Raw genomic sequence first — 19,956 nt, forward strand, 5'->3', positions numbered from 1 at the left:
GTACTACCTTGTGATTGACCCAGTGTCAGAGGGGAGAGGAAGGGGGTGGTGGTGGGCATATTTATCTATATCTCAAGCAAAAGCAAAATGGGGATTGTCCTTGCCGAGTCACTGGTAGGCTCCTTAACACCCAACTATGGAGTGGTTGGTGTGTGTGTGCTTGTGTGTGTGTGTGTGTGGGTGCACACACGTGTGAGTGCGGATGCATACCTGGGCATGTGCAGTGGTAGGCATTGGGCCGTTCTTGTTTGTGAAAACTCCCCAGAATGACCTTCCACCAATCCTTTAGTTTCTCCCTATCCTAAAGTTAAAACAAGAAGAAAAAATGGTGGTTCATGGGGTACTGGCAAGGAAATTTTTTTCTTTCTATAACCCATATTCAGACTTGAAACAGTGTAAGTTTGCAATGTGAAAGCCTCTCGCTTCCTTTGCAGATGGCTAACTATGCAATCTGAGAAGCTAGTTGTAAGCTAAAGGGACAAGAGGAGGGGGAGGGGGAGAGATGAAATCTGTCTGCAACAGCCTAGACTAGCCAGCTTGTCTTCATCCTCTCCTTTCCTCCCTTCCTTCCCTCCTTGTAACTTAGTCAACTTTCAGAGGACCTTGATCTGAAGGGGCTTCTGAGTATGTGCTAACCAAACAACCCCGTGACAAGGGCAGGAGTCTATGGACTCACTTGTCAAGGAGCAGTCTTTGGGTTACCAGTTACAAGCTCTACCAGATGGCTCTCAGAACAATTCATAGTCTCGCCTACTAAGGACCTTTAGTCTCAGCTAGGGAATGAAGAATTCTGGAAGTTATTGATCTCCTCTAACAGAAACCACCATTGCTGGATCAGGGCCTTGAGTTTAATTCCTGTTACATAAGAATGTCCTCCAGTGGTTTCTAGGGATCCTCCATAGTTTCCTAATAAAGGGTTCTGATTAATAAGTGGGTGTTTAGGTGATCCATCCTAGTTTCTACAAAATTTGATGTCTTTTTTTTTTCTGACTTAATACCGATTTATATTTAGTGAGTTGTACAATTTAGAATCAAAAGTAAATAAGAATGTATTGAGGACAGAGTCAGATGTGAGTCAGAAACAGGGAAGTGAGTTTGGAAAAAAGCACAGACTTTGGACTAGTTATTTTCTGTATTCTCCATGTATTAGAGACTGCCTTCCCATGTGTAGCCTATTCCTTGAGAGTGCAAAGGACTCCCCTTTGAGATGCCAAAGCACTCCAGAGCCAACACTCTCTACAATGGCTGCAATCCAGCCAGCGTTCTTACACTGAATCACTAGGGCCAGATGGGAACCAGGGGTTAACGCCACGTCCATAACCTAGAATGCTATTCTATTGGCCAGTCCTTGACTACTGATCAATTGCTCCTTCCCAACGTGGCCCTGTGTGCCTGCCTGTGCCTTGACTCCTTGTTTCTTTGTGTAGAATCTCAATTGTTTCTTCCATGTTTGCTATTTGATTATACTTGAAGCAAATTTCTAGTGCACTGTAACACACCCAGAGGAAATGAAGCTGCTACAGTTAGCACTAGGGGTCTGTTAGAATCACCCGGGATGCTGTCTGTCCGGGCCTTGCCAACATACCCTTGGATTCATTGGCCTGCAGTGATCCAATGGGCAGCTAGACTCTAGAAGCCGCAGGGCAGTGGTTCCCAGACCAAGCTCCTGGGTCAGGGTCTGCATCATCTGTATATAGTTAGAGATACAAAGTCTTGGGTCCCACTCCAGACTTTAACTTACAGATTTGAAGTAGGGAGCTAAAAGTTGCTTCCCAAGTGGCTCAGGTGACAAAGATGCTTAAGTTTGATGTGGTTAGAGGAGTGGGTCCAGCAACAGCCAGCCTTGTAGCCATGCTGAGGAATGTGGCCTTGCTTTAAGTGTGAAGGAAGTTATAGGAAGTATTTGAACAGGCTCTGGCTGCTGCGTGCTGTGTGGCAAGGAGGTGACTCACCAAATGGCTGTCTCCTGCAGCCGTAGAGGGGACAGTTGGTTCTGGGGCATGGGAGTGAGGGCAGTCAGAAGAGAAGGCCCACAGGCATCAGCAGCTGGGAATATGAGGCAGCTTCTGTCAGCAACTCAGAGCCCCAGTGTGGACAGCAAGTGTCTTCAGCCTGCTGTTTCTCCCCGATCATATTCACAGAGCCAGGGCGTTTCTGTAAGCTGGGATAGATATAGTGATACAGGTAGGTCTGGGGGTCCGAGACCCTTCCCTGTGCTCCCTCCACTGACTCTCCACAGTACATCTCTGACACTTGGTTTTTTTCAACAAGTGAATTGCAAGGAACTGTGGAGGATCCATCTATACATTAAGCCATGGCAACTGCATCTAATATAGCATGCCTTATTTAAATTAGAATTCATTGAACTACACAAATGGGATCTGATAGTTTAGGATAATTAAAAGGTATTGTGAGGCCTGGCATGTGACTCACACCTAGAACACTTAGAAGTTTGAATCTTGTCTGCTACACAGTAAGCCCCATGCCAGACTGGGCACAGAGTGGGATCCTGTCTCAAAACCCAGAAAGCCTGTTAGCTCTGTTAGATGCTTTGACCATGTAACTAACTTACTTCCTTTTCTCTTTCTTTCTTTTCTTTTCCTTCTTTCCTTTCTCTTTCCTCTTTCTTTCCTTCCGTCCTTGCTCCTCCTCCTTTTAATAGTAATAGTAGTAGTAATAATACTAGGCCCTGATCTATAAGCTGTGTGCTAAAACGTGGATGAACTTCATGGCTGTAATTCATGGCTTAACATTTTTTCCAGTGTAGTAGTTTAAATCCTTTGCACATAGTGGGTGAGCACTCTACTACTGAGCTGACTCCCACCCTGTGATTTGTTTCTACTTTTGAAGATGATTTATTAAATCAAATCTCCGTACTTGATCAATCTGTGTGTTCTGTTTGATTCTTAGTGTGGTGAAACTTTTCACAGGACACTGGCTAAGGAGACAGCTAGATGGAGTATCCCTGAATATCAATACTTTCCCTCAGTGTAAACAGTGAGAAGCAAACTCACCGCTTACCAGCTGCTCACTACAGTCTAGAAAGTGGAGGGAGACAAGCCTTGTATTTCCATTAGTAGCCACCGTTTGGAGGCAGACTTGAGAGCTCAGAAATGTGTTTCATCTTCACCTTTTATTTACAGCCACTTTCTTTCTTCAAGTTGCCTGGGTTGGTCTTGAACCCTTGGAATCAAGTGCTCCTCTTCCTTCAGTAGTTAGGACCATAGTACACTACTATGCTCAGCCGTTCCACTGAGTGCACCCTAGGCTGGCCCCGAACTCAATCCTCCTCATTCCTCTTCCCAAGTGCTGGGATTTCAGCACTTTTATTACTGGAAATCTAAAACACACAAGTTTTGTTTTATTGTTTAAAGCAGGATGGAACTTGAGTTCTAGGTGGGTGTTCATCTAACAGTCCAAGAGACAGAACAAGATAGTCTTCTGCTCAAAGTCACATGGCTGATGGGTAGCAGTCCCAAACACTCAGATAGATCTTAGGCTCCTATCGTCCAGTGCAGACCTGCTCTCTGCCTGACAAGCAGTCTTGTAACCGTCTCCGTGGTGACATGACCCTGGCTATTTCCAGACATGCCTGGCAGGAGTTCAGGGCTACCCTTTCAGTTAGCACTCCTCGAACTTTGGGGCTGGAGGAAAATTGACCCCAAAGTGGAAAAATGTTACAGATTTCTCCCAGAGTAATAGAAGAAAAAGTAAATCCAATGAATGAATGTTAATTCTAGGCAGTTTATGTTATTTTAGATTACCACAATATTTTAGTGATGGGCAGGGAGAGGGACTGACGTAATGGATGTTAACTAAATGCCAAATATGGATTTCTAGCTATTCTTCCCACAGCAAGAAAAAAAAGCTGTGTTTTTGATTTCTAAAAGCCAAATTTAATAAATTAATAACTGCATGCCAGGTAAAAATATAAATTTACAGCTGAAAACCAATAATTTAACAGAAAATGCTGTATGTTGCATTTTTATTGATAGCTTACTGAAGTAACATCTGAAAACACATCTTGCTTCTGCTGAAGACAAAGCGCTATGTCAGAGGAGGAGGAGAAAGCTGGAAGCAACCGTTGTGGAGTTGGCATATGGTACAGGGATGGTGATGCAACAGCCAGGGCGCTGCTTATATGTGTGTATGCAAGCATCAGAAACCAATGGCATGGACCCCAAAAGCAAAGTCATGACAGCTTACTCTGGGAAGCATGCTGGGTAATAACCACAGACAACCCAGGACAGAGAGGTGGTGCAGGCACAAGTCTGTGATTCCTCAATACGGGGTTTCCTCACCAGAAAGGGGTAATCATGCAGTAGCTTGAGTTTCTCTTAACATGATAAACACCCAGGATTACCAGGACCAGAAAGCATGTGTTCACTGTTTTACAAGGACGGCTGAGCAGTGCTATAGAAATGACAGGAAGTTCCTTCATTTTAATCTGGGTATTTGGCCAAACCTCTAACCAAGAAACAATTCAGCTAATGAAGCTAATTAAATTACTAGAAAACATTCCTTCATCTGTAAACCATTTCTTTTCTCCTCAAATCAAAACTCTAAAATAAAATGTCTTCGTTTTTGATAAGCAGCTCCACCACCAGTCTCTGATAACGTATGTCATTCAGGGCGGCCATGGGGTCTAGCTCCGGTGATCTCATGAGGGTTGGACCAAACACAATCCCAAGGTTCTCTGCATTCATCAGATTCTCCTTCTCATGAAGGGTCACTCTGAAAAACACAGCAAAATACAGATGACTCAGTGATACGGGATGCTCTTCAGCAAATCTGAGCACCCAAATGAAACCAAAGCCACAGCCAAGGCATGCCCACTGGCCAGCTCTCCTAAATTATTACTCCATGCTTCTTAGAAACCTCAAGGGATGGGACTTGTTTTGAAGTAAGTCATACTGATAAATAATTTAAAGTCCTGGTGATCTGGAGCTCACATCTGGACTGTGTGGGTTCAGATGATTGTGGATTCCCTTGGCCAGACACATTTCTGAGGAGGAGGAGGAGGAGGAAGAGGAGGAGAAAGAAGAGGAGGAAAATGGGGATAGGAGGAGGAGGAGCAGGGAAAGGAAAAGGAGGAAGAGGAAGAAGAGGAGGAAAATGGGGATAGGAGGAGGAGGAACAGGGAAAGGAAGACGAGGAAGAGGAAGAGGAGGAGGAAGAGGAGGAGGAAGAGGAAGAGGACTGTCCTCCCGTTCCCTTGTCTCTGTGGCTCCCTTAGACAAAGTGAACTCTGGGTGTTTAGGAGAGCATCTGTGGAGGCAGGGAAGAGTGGCTCACAGTTCAGAGAGGTCAGGGTCTATGTCTCTTCCTTTTATGCTACAGCAGCAGCACAGACAGAGAGCTACTAGTTTTATTATAGAATACTTAACTAACACCAAATATAAAGCAAACTTTAATTTACAAGTGGCATTAGTTGTGACATACTCAAAGGAAGTTTGAACATGATGCCTTTAATGTGGGAAAGAGCTGAGCGTGGTAGCTCACACCTCTAACTCCAGAGGCAGGCAGACTTCTGTGAGTTGGAGATGTGCTTGGCCTATACAGGTCAGCCAGGGTTACATGGCAAGAGAAAGAGAAGAAGGTGTTGGATGTGAAAGAGGAAGGAAGGAAGGAAGGAAGGAAGGAAGGAAGGAAGGAAGGAAGGAAGGAAGGAAGGAAGAGGTATTTGTGAGTGACTGAATCGTGCTTTTGGGCATATAAAATTTTTGTTTCTAATTGATTTTAGCGTTTGAAGCCCTAAATCCGCTGACATCACATAACTGAAATTTTTGATCATCACTAATCAAATCTCAGCTTCAAACTAACCACATTCCTCCCTCCTCCATCACTGTTTATACACTTTCCATGTTGGCAGCAGCAGTTAAAACAGTAGTTTAAAAACCCATACTTTGTACATCAAGCTTGAAGTGCTTACTTAAAGCAATAACCATAGAAAAGTGAGTTGCCTCACAAGCTGACAGTAGCAACTCTTTCCCTGTCCACAAAATGTTCACCGATGTCTGCAGAACACTAGCACACTTACAAGCAGATCCCAGAACTGCAGTGCATGGATGTCAGGGTGAGGCTGGCACGTGGAACTGCAGTGTACAATATTTTTAGAATCCTTTCCCAACTAGTACAATTTCTCAAGACAATGTTGCTAAACACCTACACATTCACTCAATAGAACATGACCTTTTTTTCACCTTTTGCTTAATTTTATTCTTGAAATTTGGTTGTAATATCTTATAGCAGTAAAATATAAGCTGCAACTTGCCTCTTGAGATGTGCCATGAGGTACCGGAGCGTCTCGCAGTGGGCGGGCGGCAACGATCTCAGTGCTTCGTGAAGGGTCTCCAACTGCTCATCAGGGTCCATAATTTCTACAACATCAAGGAGAGATGCTCTAGCAGAAAGCTGATGTGCATGCTCATGGAACACTCTTCTGTGATACTTTTGAAAAGCTAGTGAAAAGGACTTATCACAGCCAAAAACCAGCTATCCAAGGCCACCTTAGGTTCGGTGTGGGAATACAGTTGAATGGGCTTTTTTCCCTTGAGGGTCTTAGGGTCTGGCACTTGAGGAAAGTGGATACACTAGATATTGGTCATGCAGCTCTAGCAAATACATGTAGAGGCACGAACAAAGCCTTACACACTCTAAGGAGTTCATCTGAGAATGGCATACATATTGCTCAGGATATTCAGAAATCACTTTGTAGTATACAAGACAAGAAGGTAGCCCACTGCCCCTTGTGATTCCTGGCAAAGTCTTCCTGATAATTTTTTTTTGATGACTTTGTTTTTCTTTGGAGTGTTAGGGAAGAACCCATGCCTCACACATGCTAGGCAAGCATTCTACTACTGAGCAATATGCCAGCTCTTTATTTTTCTAAATCAAGAAATGTTTCATCTTACATTTACTTGTTCTATTTATTATACTTGGTGTTATATAACAAAATGAAGTCTCCCTTCAAAGCATGGGCATTCTCTATTTCTTAGAATATGTTCTAAAGAACACACTGCATGCGCCTCTAAGCGTGTTGTGCCATGGTGGGATCTTGGGATAAGGGGGTTCTCCTAAAGGAGTCCATTATGAAGGGAAGATCTCCATCTGGTCATCTGAGAGCTGCACTGAGTGCCTACATACCACTCACTTTCTGTAAGAACTCTGCTCAATCTACCAACCACACCTGTAACACAAGGAGTTGATGCTGTCGGAATTCTGTGCTCTTGAAGAGTACCACAGTACACTTGCACTCTGGATACAGGAGGGCCTTAAATGCTGGGTCTCAGACCAACCACAACAGGACCTCATATTGTTGAGTCCTAATCAACATGACAGCCTTGAAATGCTGAGAATACTTGATCTACCCTGTATCCAATGTTTAAGACAGAAGACTGGAACTCTAGTCTCTAACAAATAACCAGCCCAGCTCAATGACAGTGTACACTGGGCCCATTAAAAGCCACTGTAGCACAAAAGCTGGGCTTAAGCATAGCCAAGCAGGTTCAATGACTGTCAGGATATTTATGATCAGTGACTGATGCCGTTTAGTTCAAAGGAACCTTTGACTACTCTACAGCTTTGGTCCAAAGCTTCCTCAATTCCCTATTCATTTCTTTATAATAAAGAATATGTGTTTTTCCTTTTGCCATCCAGATAACGCATGCACTCCAAACCTTGGGGACTTTACGGGGTATATCTATTCATAACACAGCTCTTTTTTCAGACACTGAAATGTAGTAATTTGATTTCTAGAATGAGGAGAAGGATATTGTTTACTATGGAAAGCTAACTCTTAGCATAGGGCCAATTAATTTGAAGTTACATTACTTTGGAAATTAAAAGCAGGTTTTTTCCTTTTAACTCCTACAATTAATCTTGGCCAGAAGGAGCTTGAGACAGTGGGATGTTGTGGGGAGCACTGGTGTGCTAGCGTAGGAGAGTTATTTCTCCAGGAGAGGCTGACAACAAGCACTGAGGCCAGCATCCCAGGCTACAGTGCACAAGAATGAGGCAGGTGGTACGAGGCAGCCCAAAGGATGCTATGCTGGGTGCCCAGATCAGTCGTGGTCAGGAAAATCCTCAATGTGAGGGAAAGGTCCTGAGTAAAGCTGCCTCAGTGACCTGAAGGAATGAGATGAAGAGGGAGGTGGTTGGCGCTGAACTGTGAGCAGGTCCAGAGCACGACATGCTTATGAGACTGAGGGAGGGTGTGCAGATGTGGCTGCAGAGCTCTTCTCATGCGAGCTGTGTCAAACCTGAAGACGTATGGCGACAGCAGTAAGGCTATGAAATCATGTGACCCAGTGCTCAGTTAAACATGGTAGCTACTTCTGCATGTGTGAGTATATGTGGCACATCATGGCGGTTACTTCTTTCTACTCCATGGGTACTGGAGGTCAGACCTAGGCTGTCAGCCTTGGTGGCAAGTGCCTTTTACTCCTTGACCCTCTCACTGGCCCTGACAGTCAATCTCTACAGTTCCCTTTCCTCTAGCTGCCATGCAGAGGGAGCACAAAGGTCTACAGAAAGTCAAGAAAAACAGCAGAAGACCACCCCAGTGAGAAGGCATCCAGGGCACAGAGCAGACATTGTGCAGACGGCAGCAGTGTGAAGGCATTTTATTCTGAGTCTATTTTGAAGACAGAGCTCTTAAGATTTCCTGATGGGGAATGTAAGGGAAAGGGGAGAATAACCGGGAGCGGTGGAGGTCTGGGAATAGCTCCATGTGCGATATTCAGATGTCCAATGAACACACTGGCCTGGATGAACCTGTAAGGTTGCAGAAGGAGGCATCCCACATTTCCACCTGGTTCTAGCTGGGAACATGGTAACTAAAATGGACTGACTCTGACACCACACTGGCCACACTCTCCCTGGACAGCAAGCCCCTCTTCTCTCCTCGGCACTCAAGTATTGCACACCAAACTTTCTAGAGACATATGGTTTTAAAGACAGAGGCATGACAGAAATAGATGATCTTTTCTCCTCCTCCTCCTCCTCCTCCTCCTCCTCCTCTTCCTCCTCCTCCGTCCTTCCTTTCTTCCTCTTCTTTTTTAAAAAATGATGCCAATACTCAGAAACTGTTAAGATTTCTTTTTAAAGGGTAAGATATGAATTACAGGTGTGAGTTTTGAGACAGAAATAAAATTTTGCAAATGAGCCATTTTCTTCTTAACTAGAATTTTAAAAATCCAAAAGTCAACAAACAAAAACCAAACAACCTCCACCCCCAACCCAAAATAACCCTAAAAAACAAAAACCTAAATACTTCTTTGGCTGAAGAGTGTGAGTAGTGAGGCCTGAGTTCAGCTTCCCAATTCTGAAAACAAAGCAAACAAAACAAACTTCTTGATGACGTGCACCTGAGTCCTAGAAGCATCACTGACGGGCCAGTGCTTGTTTATGAACTCTGAAGGTCTGTGTGCGGTGTAAGTATGGAAACTAAGAACAGGAGGCTTCTGGGTTAGAGGGCATAAGTGCTTGCAGATACATGGACCATGGCGAGAGTGACAGGGGATGGACTTAAGAAACCACACTGACAAAACTCAGCAGGAAAAGAAATGGCTTGTCGGGTGCTGGACTCCGCATCAGTGTACTTACTGGCAGACTCTATGAACTTGGGGTAGGCATCGTACGTGATGAGAGGAATTGGCAGATCCCTGAAGTACAGTTTAAGTGCACCAGTGATAATGTTGATGTCCTCATACATGTTCACAGAAATATCCGCCTTTTCACCATCTTTTAAAAGAAGCAAAAGTAAACATTGGATTCACAGGATATCATTTTAACATGGCACAATTACATTTTAAAGATAGGCAACACTTCAGTTTTTTAATAATTTATTTATTTTATGCACATTACTATGGGTTTTTTTTGCCTGCACGTATGTCTGTGTGAGGTTGTCAGATCTTGAGTTACAGACAGTTGTAAGCTGCCATGTAGGTGCTGGGAATTGAACCAGGGTCCTTTGGAAGAGCAGTCAGTACTCCTAGCCACTGAGCCACCTCTCCAGCCTCCACTTCAGGTTTTTTAAAATTAATTAAACATATTTATTGTAACTGTATAGAAGCTTGTGGAGTTTTGGACTGGACCAGTCTATGCTTGAGTAGACCTGAAACCCTAGCTGTGATGTTTTTGTGAGTTAAGTGATTTTTACTTAAGAAAAAAAATAAACAAGCAAACAAACAAACAAAACCTCCCTATTTTCATTATTAGCAAGCAGCCCTTCAGTTTCTAACATCAAATTCAGCACAAAACATAATATGCATGAGTGACCCACTTCTGTAAAACTTTTCAGATTGTTCTCTCTTCAAGCTACTTGGTTTCCCTTGCTCAGCTCTGTGTGTGTGTGTGTGTGTGTGTGTGTATGCATGTAGACTGGGATGGAAATAGCTTTACATTTCATAATTACCTGAGAATCCTCAGGGGAATAATGGAGTGTTGCTTTCTTTCTGTTTTATAGAAGCATGATTTGCAAAAGGGAGCACAGGCCTGGCCTGCCAACCCAGTTTGATCCCAGAAACCACATGGTGGAAGGTGTTGATCCTCAGGTTAGCACAAGCATGCACACTTCTCCTTGGGAAGCTTCCTCCAGCTGCAGTGTTTGTCCCTTGCTCTACCAGGCTGTGTTATGTTTTCCACTTACTAATACTTTCCTCCATGGAGCTTACGAAAATGAAACCAGTAACCACTGTGCACTTACTGCAAGTCCTACATAGATGCAAAGACCAAGAACACAGGTTAACTACCAAACTATAGCAAAGAACTTAGTGCCTGGCATATGGCAGCAGCTTAATGTAAATTTTCAGTGACTAAATCAGCATAGAAGAGATTTTTAGATCTAGAAGCCTACTCTTGGGTTTACTACAGACATCATTATTAAGACAGTTCTTTTAAAACCTGCTTTAAAATTTGATTAATACAATTTTCATATGATGTAACTAAATCATTCAAAGTATATAATTCAATGTTTTTCATGTACTTACAAAGGTATATGAATACTACCATGGTCTGGTTTTAGAACTTTCTTATGTCCCCCAAAGTTCCTGTACCTGTTAGCACCATGCCCTGGCTCTGGCCTTCACAAAGGATGATATGCATCCCTTCCATCAGTCTGCATGGTTTGTCTGTGTTACATGTATAGATCTCAGCTTAGTTTAATAACATGCTGCTATTCCATTCCTTTTGTTCTAGCTGCTGAATATATCTACTGTATTAAAACATGATTCAAAATTTTCCGTTATTTATTTAGTATGTATGTATGTATGCATGCATACATGCATGTGTCACAGAATCCATGTGGAAGCCAGAGGACAACTTGTTGGAATTGGTTCTCTCCTTTCAGTCAGGTTGTCTGGACTGTCTAGTTAGGGTCTCTACTGCTGTGATGAAACACCATGACCAAAAAAAAGCAACTTGGGGAAGAGAGGGAGGGTTTATTGGCCTCCAGGTTACAGTCTGTCACTAGGGGAAGCCAAGACAGGAAGGAAGTCAGGGCAGGAACCTGGAGGCAGGAACTAAAGCAGAGGCCATGGAAGGACGCTTACTGGCTTGCTCTCCATAGCCTGCTCAGCTTACTCTCTAACACACTCCAGATTACTAGCCAAGGCAAGGCATTCCCCAACCCTGGGTGGGACCCACCTGTTAGTTAATCAAGAAAAAGCACTACAGACTTGTCCAGAGGCAATCTGATGAAGGCTACTTCTCAGTTGAGGTTCATATTATCAGATCACTGCAGCTTACCAAAACCAAGTCAGACATAATAGCAAGTCCCTTTACCTACTAAGCCATCTATCTTTCTTTCTCTTTGGTTTTAAAGGTTTGTTTGTTTATTTATTTATTTATTTAATGTACTTGAGTGCAGTGTAGCTGTCTTCAGACACACCAGAAGAGGGCATCGGATCCCATTTACAGATAGTTGTAAGCTACCATGTGGTTGCTGGGAATTGAATTCAGGACTTCTGGAAGAGCAGTCAGTGCTCTTAACCACCAAACCACCTCTCCATCCCCAAGCCATCTCTTTATAACAAACAAACAACCCCCCCTGAATTTATGCATGTAGGTATGTATGTATATATTTTTTTGAGACAGGGTCTCTCTATATAGCCCTAGCTGGCCTGGAACTCACAGATCTGCCTTCCTCTGCCTCTTGAGTGCTGAGATTAAAGACATGAGGTGCCATGCTTGGCTCTAAACCTGAATTTTAATAAGAATACACACAAAACTGTCTTTCATCTGACTCACTTTAAATTGTTTTCTGTTAAAAACAATATAAACAATCTAAAATGTGAGATCCAGGTCCTGGCTTTATATGCAGAACCACAACTTACCGGCACAGTCTGTAATACCTTTCTTCTGTCTTTCCTTTTCAGCCCTTGGGCTCACTGACCACATGACCCTGGCTCTTATGATGAGGTTTGACCCACAACCTCTCAGTGCCTGCCCCGCCACCCCCCCCCCCCCAATATACTATTTATGGTCCCACCTGAAGAAGACTGCAGCCAAGTTATAATGGCACCTGCTGACCTTTCAGCACAGGTAGTCCTCCAGCTGCTGACTGTCTCCTAGATGAGCAGAGACTCCCCCAAACCTGCCTTTACCTTGACTCTGGGACTAAAGGGTCCATGGCAGCATTCTCTGGCCCCTATCTGCCTCTTTCTTCAATTTCCTTGTGTGAAAGCTACGCCTCCTGGAACTGATCACTCTTGACTACTTCACGTTATTTCCTTGGCTATCTATATGACACCTAGCTTTGAACATTCAGAGATTTGGGCAGCATTTGTGTGTAGGGCTGATTTAAGTGATTTGTACCATGGGTTCTCATGTTAAAACTCTATATAAATTCCTACAAATGATTCCAGGATGTGTCTGGAAGGTTCAGAGTGGCTCCCAAAGGCCTCCCATGTAGAGCCAAAGAGCCATCGGGAATCTTAAAATTTGTTAAAATCTGTTAGCAGTGTTACAAAACAGATGTCTCGATATTTAATGACAAAAGTGTGTTGCACTCAGTTGCTTTCTGGGGTCGCCATGGTTTCAGTTTCCTTGTCAGTGTCACTTATGTGTCAGATTCATGACTACAGCTGGGAGTGGGCATGCTCAGCTGCTGCCGTTCAGATAAAGGGGACTCCTCTTACCGTTCCTGTGGCATGGACTCAGGATGCTCCTTGATGTGTCTTTGTACACAACACATCATTACTTTACCATCTTCGTTTGCATAAAACATTTAGGTGGCCGACATTCACCTTTGCAGGTTGGTAATATTTAATTTATTTTTGTCTTCTGCCTTTGTGGCTTATGAGAAGACTGTCAGCAGAAGAGTATGATAGATAGAACTAGAAATGCATACATTTCAGGCTAGGGATGGGCCTTTTGGTAGAACACTGCCCTGAGGTCCTGGGTTCAATTCACAGCATTTCCTACTCCAACACACACACACACACACACACACACACACACACACACACACACACACACACACACACACCAATGTAAAGCAAAAGAGGCATTTAAAAATTACTAACTTAGCCAGACAGTGGTGGTGCATGCCTTTAATCCCAGCTCTTGTGAAGAAGAAGCAGGCAGATTTTTCAGGTTGTGGCCAGCCTGGTTTACACAGTGAGTTCTAGAAAAGCCAGGGCTACACAGAGAAATCTTATCTTAGAGGCAAACAAACAAACAACAAAAAAAAAAAAAAAAAAAAAAACAAAAAAAACCCAAAACAACAAAAAAAACCCCAAAAACCAAAAACCAAACAAACAAAAAACAAAAACAAAAAAACCCCACTAACCTGTACTTAAGGGAATAGCTTTTCTTTGGTGCTGCCTTATTCTGGTACAAAGGAAATATAAACGGGTGGTCATGCAACAAATCAGTATTACCCTCTGCCCTACAAGTTCTCTATGACCCAGGCTATGCTAGAACTCACTCTGTACACCAGATCGGCCTTGAACTCAGAAATCCATCTGCCTTTCCCTTTCCAGTGTCCAGTATAAAGCCACACACCACCATACCCAGCACAAATCAAAACTGAAGTCTTATTTTGAAAGTCCCATTAAGCTGGGCGGGGCAGCACATACCTATAATTCTGGTGAAGCAGAAGCAGGAGAATGTCAAGTTTGAGGCCATTCAGGGCTACAAATAAGAATGTATCTCACCGTCTGCAAGCTATAAAACAAAGCCCATGGTAGCACGCTTTCCACAGGGCCAAGACTTGTGCCACAGCTTCAGCTCCTCTAAGCTTTCTCGTTCCTGTACATGAGCTAGAACACGAGTGAGTCATACAGGACCTCAAGGGAGGACTGAGTGGGCTAACTCAGGCTGGGACATGAGAAAAGACTACACTGTCCATTTTTTTTTTTTCTGTCAGTTTTGGTAAATTTAATTGATCTTTGCTTTTGATGAACCTGGACCAACCTTAGATATTCAGATGCTGATGATATCCAGTTGTGTTTCTTTCTCACCAGGAAATCTGAACCTTTAAGGTAGCTGATACAAAGACAAGAAACTATAAGCTGAATTCTGTCGTTTTGTTTGTTTGGCTTAGCTTTTAGACAGGCTGACCTCAAATTCACTATGTACCAATCCTGGCCTTGAATACCTGGTCCCCTTGCTTCTACCTCTCAAGTGATGGGGTCATAGGTATATGCCACCATGTTTATCACATCCTTTTGCAGAACATAATAATCATCAGTCATTTAGATAATTAATCTAAGAGTAGCATAAGAAACTGATCTTCTGGCACAGTATGACCATCTAAGTTAATGGCTCTGCTGAAAAACATACCTCTATCAAAAGCCATCTTGACATCTTCAATTAGGTCACTAAATCCTGACACTCGGTAGAGTCCTTCAGAATTAAGACCTGAAAAAAATAAATGAATAGAGCATGGGAATTAATTTTCTGTTAACTCATGCCTTTCCTTCACATTTCAACATCTCTCCATACTTCAAGTTGGACAAATAAAAAAATAATAAAACACACATGCCTAGAAGTTTTCTCCCACATCCTCCAAAAATGAATCTGTTCCACTGTTTTTACTTCTGACCTACTGTCACCTGGATATTTATAATTTGGCCATCATATTACCTAATTAGACCAAGTAACATTAAACCTTAAGGGAAATCATTCATCACCCAATTCCATCATAAAGTCTTTTACATAACAGAAGGCCTGTATCAGCAGGCCTGTGGCTGTTCTCCCAAGTGGGTAAGAATAATTAGGGGGCAGCTCAGGTTTCTGCTCTTGACGTTTTAATAGGGCATGTCTGCCTTTGCTTCCTGGCATGAGAAGAACTTAAAACCTGAAAGGTGAATCATCTCTGCAGAGATCTTTGCAGATTGTAGACATCATCCATTAATGTATTCTAAATACTACTTTCTGTAACCAGTTCAATGTTCCTTGAAACCAAGCTGCCTGCTCATTAACACACTGCAGATGTGAGAGCACATGTCTCTGACACCATTTCCCATGTTGCTGAAGACAACAGCAACACTAAAGACAAGGCACGAGCCTAGAGAGCCCCGAGTGAAGGCGTCAGCAGCCTGCATCCAAGCAGCTCACCTCTGGACTCGATCTCCCTGATGCACATGTCTACCACCATTGGCCGCTTGGTGATGTGCGCTTTCACAAGTGTTGTCAGGTCGCAGCTGTACACCTTCTTCACGTGCTTCAGGTCTGGCTTACAATCATTGGGGACCATCTTGGAACACTGCTTGTGAACATTCAATCCACAATCTGTGAAGACAATAAAGGAAAAAGTCATGATTACTTTCAGCCTGGGCACTCTGGAGTGATTCTCTCAGCAGAAGTGCGGCTCCTCCAAGGAGAGGAGCAACAGCCTCTCTCCTCTTGAAAAAGCTGGATTAGAACTAGGCTAGGATTTTCTTTCTTTTTGAGATAGGATCTCACTATGTAGCCCTGGCTGACCCAGAACTCTACATAGACCAGGTTGGCCTCTAGATATCTGGCAGCCTCTGCCTCTTGAATGCTTCGATTAAAGGCATGTGCCAACATACTCAATGAGGCCAGGATTCTGGCTAATGCTTCATTATTTAGGTTCCTAAATGACCCTAGAAAGCAAAAACAAAATCAAATGATGGATTCCCTACACAAAACCATTAAGTGTTAAATAATTACACATAATAGAATTTCACATCACCAATGCTAAGATTTGAGTGTATTTTCTTTGTAATTCTTACAACATGCTGGGAGGTGTAGCTTTTTGAAAGGTGTTGGGTCTCTTTTCATGAACAGGTCAGTGTTGCTATGAAGAGGCCAAAGGGAGAGGGTTTTCTCTTCTGCCTTCTCTTGATGTTTCACCTTTTGCCATGGGGGACATAACAAGGAAACCCCTTCCAGATGTTGGTACCTTGAACCTTCTATCTCAGAACTATGGCATCTCACTCTTGTTCTTTTATAACTTATCTAGTTGGAGGTTCTTTGCTATAGTGTCACAAAATAGACCAGTTATATAGCTCAAAGTAATTTACATCTACTGTAAGTTGTAACTATATTTCAAGTCACTTGATATAAAGTGCAATTGGACAACCAAAATAAAAGTATTCAAGATCTTCTAAAAATAAATCTGTCCCAGCCAGGTGTGGTGGTGTGTGCTTGTAATCCCAGCACTCGGGAGACAGAGACAGGGGCAGTCAGATCTCTGAGTTTGAGGCCAGCCTGGTCAACAAAGCAAGTTTTGGGACAGCCAGGACTTCACAGAGAAACCCTGTCTCAAAACAAACAAACAAACAACCCCAAACCAAAATAGCCCCAAAACAAACAAAAAACAAAACCCAAAACAAACAAAATCCCCAACTAAATCTGTTCCTATTTATATCTATTCACAAACCCTTTTTATAAGTAAGAGTGCATTTGATTTCTTGAGTAGTCTAGCCTACTATGGTCAACAGCTAACATGTATGGAGGACTTACTATTACTGCCAAGTACCATTCCAAGTGCCTTGTGTTTATTGTTTCCTTTAAGGCCACAAAGCTCTATCAAACAGCCACTGTTTCTTCAGTTTTCTATTTATATCTGAACAAGCCAAGTTAGGGAATTTATCCAAGGTACATAGTGGAGCAGGAACTCCAGCCTTAGGTGATTCTGGAACCCTGAGGTCTCCATGTTGGATTGCCTCCATTGAAGTTACTCCTCTGGTTTTGCAGGGCTATAACATCTCAGGCACCAGAACCCAAGCACTTCCCAGTTACATCTGAGACACCCTTTCAATAACATGAGTACCACAAAGTTTCATAATGGATGAAAAAGAACAATCGTGTTCTGCTAAATTAGACTCAAGTGATAAACTATACTGAGAAAATAATTAAACTAAAATAAATGCCATCTTTATGTTTTAAAAAGTATAACCTTTCTAATTTTTAAGTTAAAACGGTTACTAGGATCTCTTATAAACTAGTTTAAATGAAGTAGATGCAGTTCATGTCCAGAATCCCAGACTGTCTGGGCAGCTGCCTTGGCTCTTGGGCAGTTTCATTTTGCTGACGTCACAGCATGGAGAGGGTGCCCGTTCTAGGAGTTACTGGGCTGATGTACCAGGTGCTGGTGATGCTGCTGACACCACCACTAGAACTTGTGATAAAATGTATCCTGCAAACTAGTAATGAGTGTCACGGCAGACAAGAAGAGCTAGCACACAAACAGAACTGTTTTGTCATTAAATGGACAGACACTGGCAACTTGAAAGAGTATCCAGCTAGGAGCCGGAGAGAGGAATTGCATGGGTGTGCTAGAGGGCGCTGGGTCTTTGCACATGTGAGACTAAGTGAACATCTCAGAGAGGGCAAAAGCACTGAGTCATGTCAAATAGTGTCATGACAGAAGTGTTTCCTGACCAAAGTCCTCAATTTACCACCTGAAGAAATGAGGAGGCGCTGTTCCATATTGAGGTCCAAATGACTGTGTGGCTAAAAGAGAAGTCCCTCTTGGCGTCTTAACACATGAGATTTCTATTTGACAATAAAGCAAACCAGTAGCCAAACATACATTGAAAAGACCTCTTTCCCCCAAACACTCAAATGTGGAGACAATGTAAAACTCGGTGCTTATTCTAGAAACTGTGGGCTACCGACCTGGAGTGAAGTGTCACACTTCTTATGTTTAGTGTAGTGTTGGACAAGCCTTAGTGCCTGTCACCAAGAGCTCCAGGTAGTACTGGGTGCTTGCCAGCATTGCAGGCCTTGTCAAGGCACTGCTGCTAGGTGTGTTGCATGGTCTTGTCACCACCAGTTGAAGGTCAGAGGCCAAGTGGAACTCAAGGTCCTAAGATGGGTCTGAGTAACTGAGGTTATAGACTTCATGTCTACATTGTTCTTCATAAACCTCATTTACAGAAAAGTACCTTCAAGTAATTAACATGTAACTTCTCTCTGTAGTTACCATATCTGGTAAGTTTTCAATACATTTGCCTTTCAGATATTTTGCCAGTGTCTCACTCTACCCTCGGATACAGCAGACACTCAGCTCTCCTGGTCCTGTGGCTGAGGGTTGTCCTCTTCTCTTATGTTTAATGCTGTTGGGATCCTCCAGTCCCTTGCACATGTTAGGCAGGGGCTCTCACTACTTAAGTGCCAGCCCTTTCAGTTGACTTTAATTTTTTTTCCCTCCCATGTGCTTGAACTGTGTAACTTCTGTGCTCCATCTTCAGCCTCCCTGACTCCTTTGTCATCTCTGTCCTGTTCAGCCCATCACCCAGGTATCCTTTCAGGTATCAGTTTCCAGTTGTCAAGACTGCCTTTAGTTCTCTTTACAGCAGTATTTCTTTTCTGACATTTCCCATGTTTTGAAGAATTTCTGTTGGAGTGTTTTATGACAGCTATTCTTCTTGTCTGATACCCAAGTTTTGAGTTATAGGCTTCCCTGGTTCCTGGTGGGATAAATGATTCTAAACTGTATCTTGGCTACTCTAAATGTTGTAAGTACAGTATACATTTCAATCTTTCATTTCACCAGGTTCCACTTTAAACTTGAAATGCTAAGCCTGGCTCACTTTTAAAAATAAAATGATAATGTTCACCTAAAACTCAGTGTTCTACTGTGTGTGTGTGTGCGCACGTGCGTGTGCGTGTGTGGTACTGGATCCTGTGGGTCTGGAGTTACAGGCTACTATGAGCCGCCCCATGTGGGTGCTGGGATTTGAACTCCTGACCTCTAAAAAAGCAAGAAGCCATTTAACTCCTGAGCCATCTCTCCAGTTCCTACTTTTCCTAGATTTCCAAGTTTTTTCTTGGTTAGTGCAAATATCTTGTCATGACTGATGTGTGTGTGTGTGTGTGATGGTTGGTGTTATTGATAAAATAAAATGAAATAAAAGCCAGCTAGAAAAACTCTTTTAAAATGTATTAAGTGTCTGATATTTGGCCATTAGTATTAGTTTGGCTGTGTCTTGCTCTTTAGGGGGTGTAACACAGGTCACATGTGGACTTTGGAAGAGCAGCTTAGAATAAGCCATCATTGCACAGACGAAGAAAATGAGTCATTAGTGTGCTCAGGCTACTGAGCTTGAAGAGCAGAGCCGTGACTGGACTGCAAACTGACCAGCCTGTGCTCTGCCTACCCACCTACTCCTTCCTACCCACAACACACTGTATATGCCGAGGACTTCTTCAGCATTGAAGAGGAACTGTATACTTTCAATCTTTTGTTCAATAATGTATATTGTACCAGCACTATCTATCTATCTATCTATCTATCTATCTATCTATCTATCTATCTATCTATCTATACACATATATATATACACACACATACATATATATACATATACATTATATATTTTTTTAATTTTAAAAAATGTTGCTGTATTTCACCTGTACCAGTCTTGAAATTATCTGTGCTTGACCTTGTAGGACTTTTAAAAAGCAGTGATAAAACCTAGACATTATATTCTTGTTTCTTCATATCCTTCCCCACATATAACCTCAAAATGAAAACCC

The 19,956-nt window shown here is 42.8% G+C and overlaps 1 protein-coding gene across 5 annotated transcripts in view; it reads right to left on the reverse strand.

Annotated features, from left to right (window-relative positions):
- Positions 1 to 3,968: 3,968 nt before the first annotated feature.
- The window catches only part of Chn1 (chimerin 1), a 150,726-nt gene continuing 134,738 nt past the window's right edge, over positions 3,969 to 19,956 (reverse strand). For all 5 annotated transcript variants that reach the window (XM_034495622.2, XM_076928912.1, XM_076928911.1 and 2 more), the window contains 5 exons: positions 15,565 to 15,738; positions 14,788 to 14,865; positions 9,607 to 9,744; positions 6,275 to 6,380; positions 3,969 to 4,734 (listed from right to left, as the gene is read on the reverse strand). In XM_034495622.2, coding sequence (XP_034351513.1) covers positions 4,563 to 4,734; positions 6,275 to 6,380; positions 9,607 to 9,744; positions 14,788 to 14,865; positions 15,565 to 15,738 — 668 coding nt within the window. In that variant the 3' untranslated portion in view covers positions 3,969 to 4,562. The remainder of the gene's footprint in view (positions 4,735 to 6,274; positions 6,381 to 9,606; positions 9,745 to 14,787; positions 14,866 to 15,564; positions 15,739 to 19,956) is intronic.

This window comes from Arvicanthis niloticus, chromosome 2 (genome assembly GCF_011762505.2).
Source record: "Arvicanthis niloticus isolate mArvNil1 chromosome 2, mArvNil1.pat.X, whole genome shotgun sequence".
NCBI lineage: Eukaryota > Metazoa > Chordata > Mammalia > Rodentia > Muridae > Arvicanthis > Arvicanthis niloticus.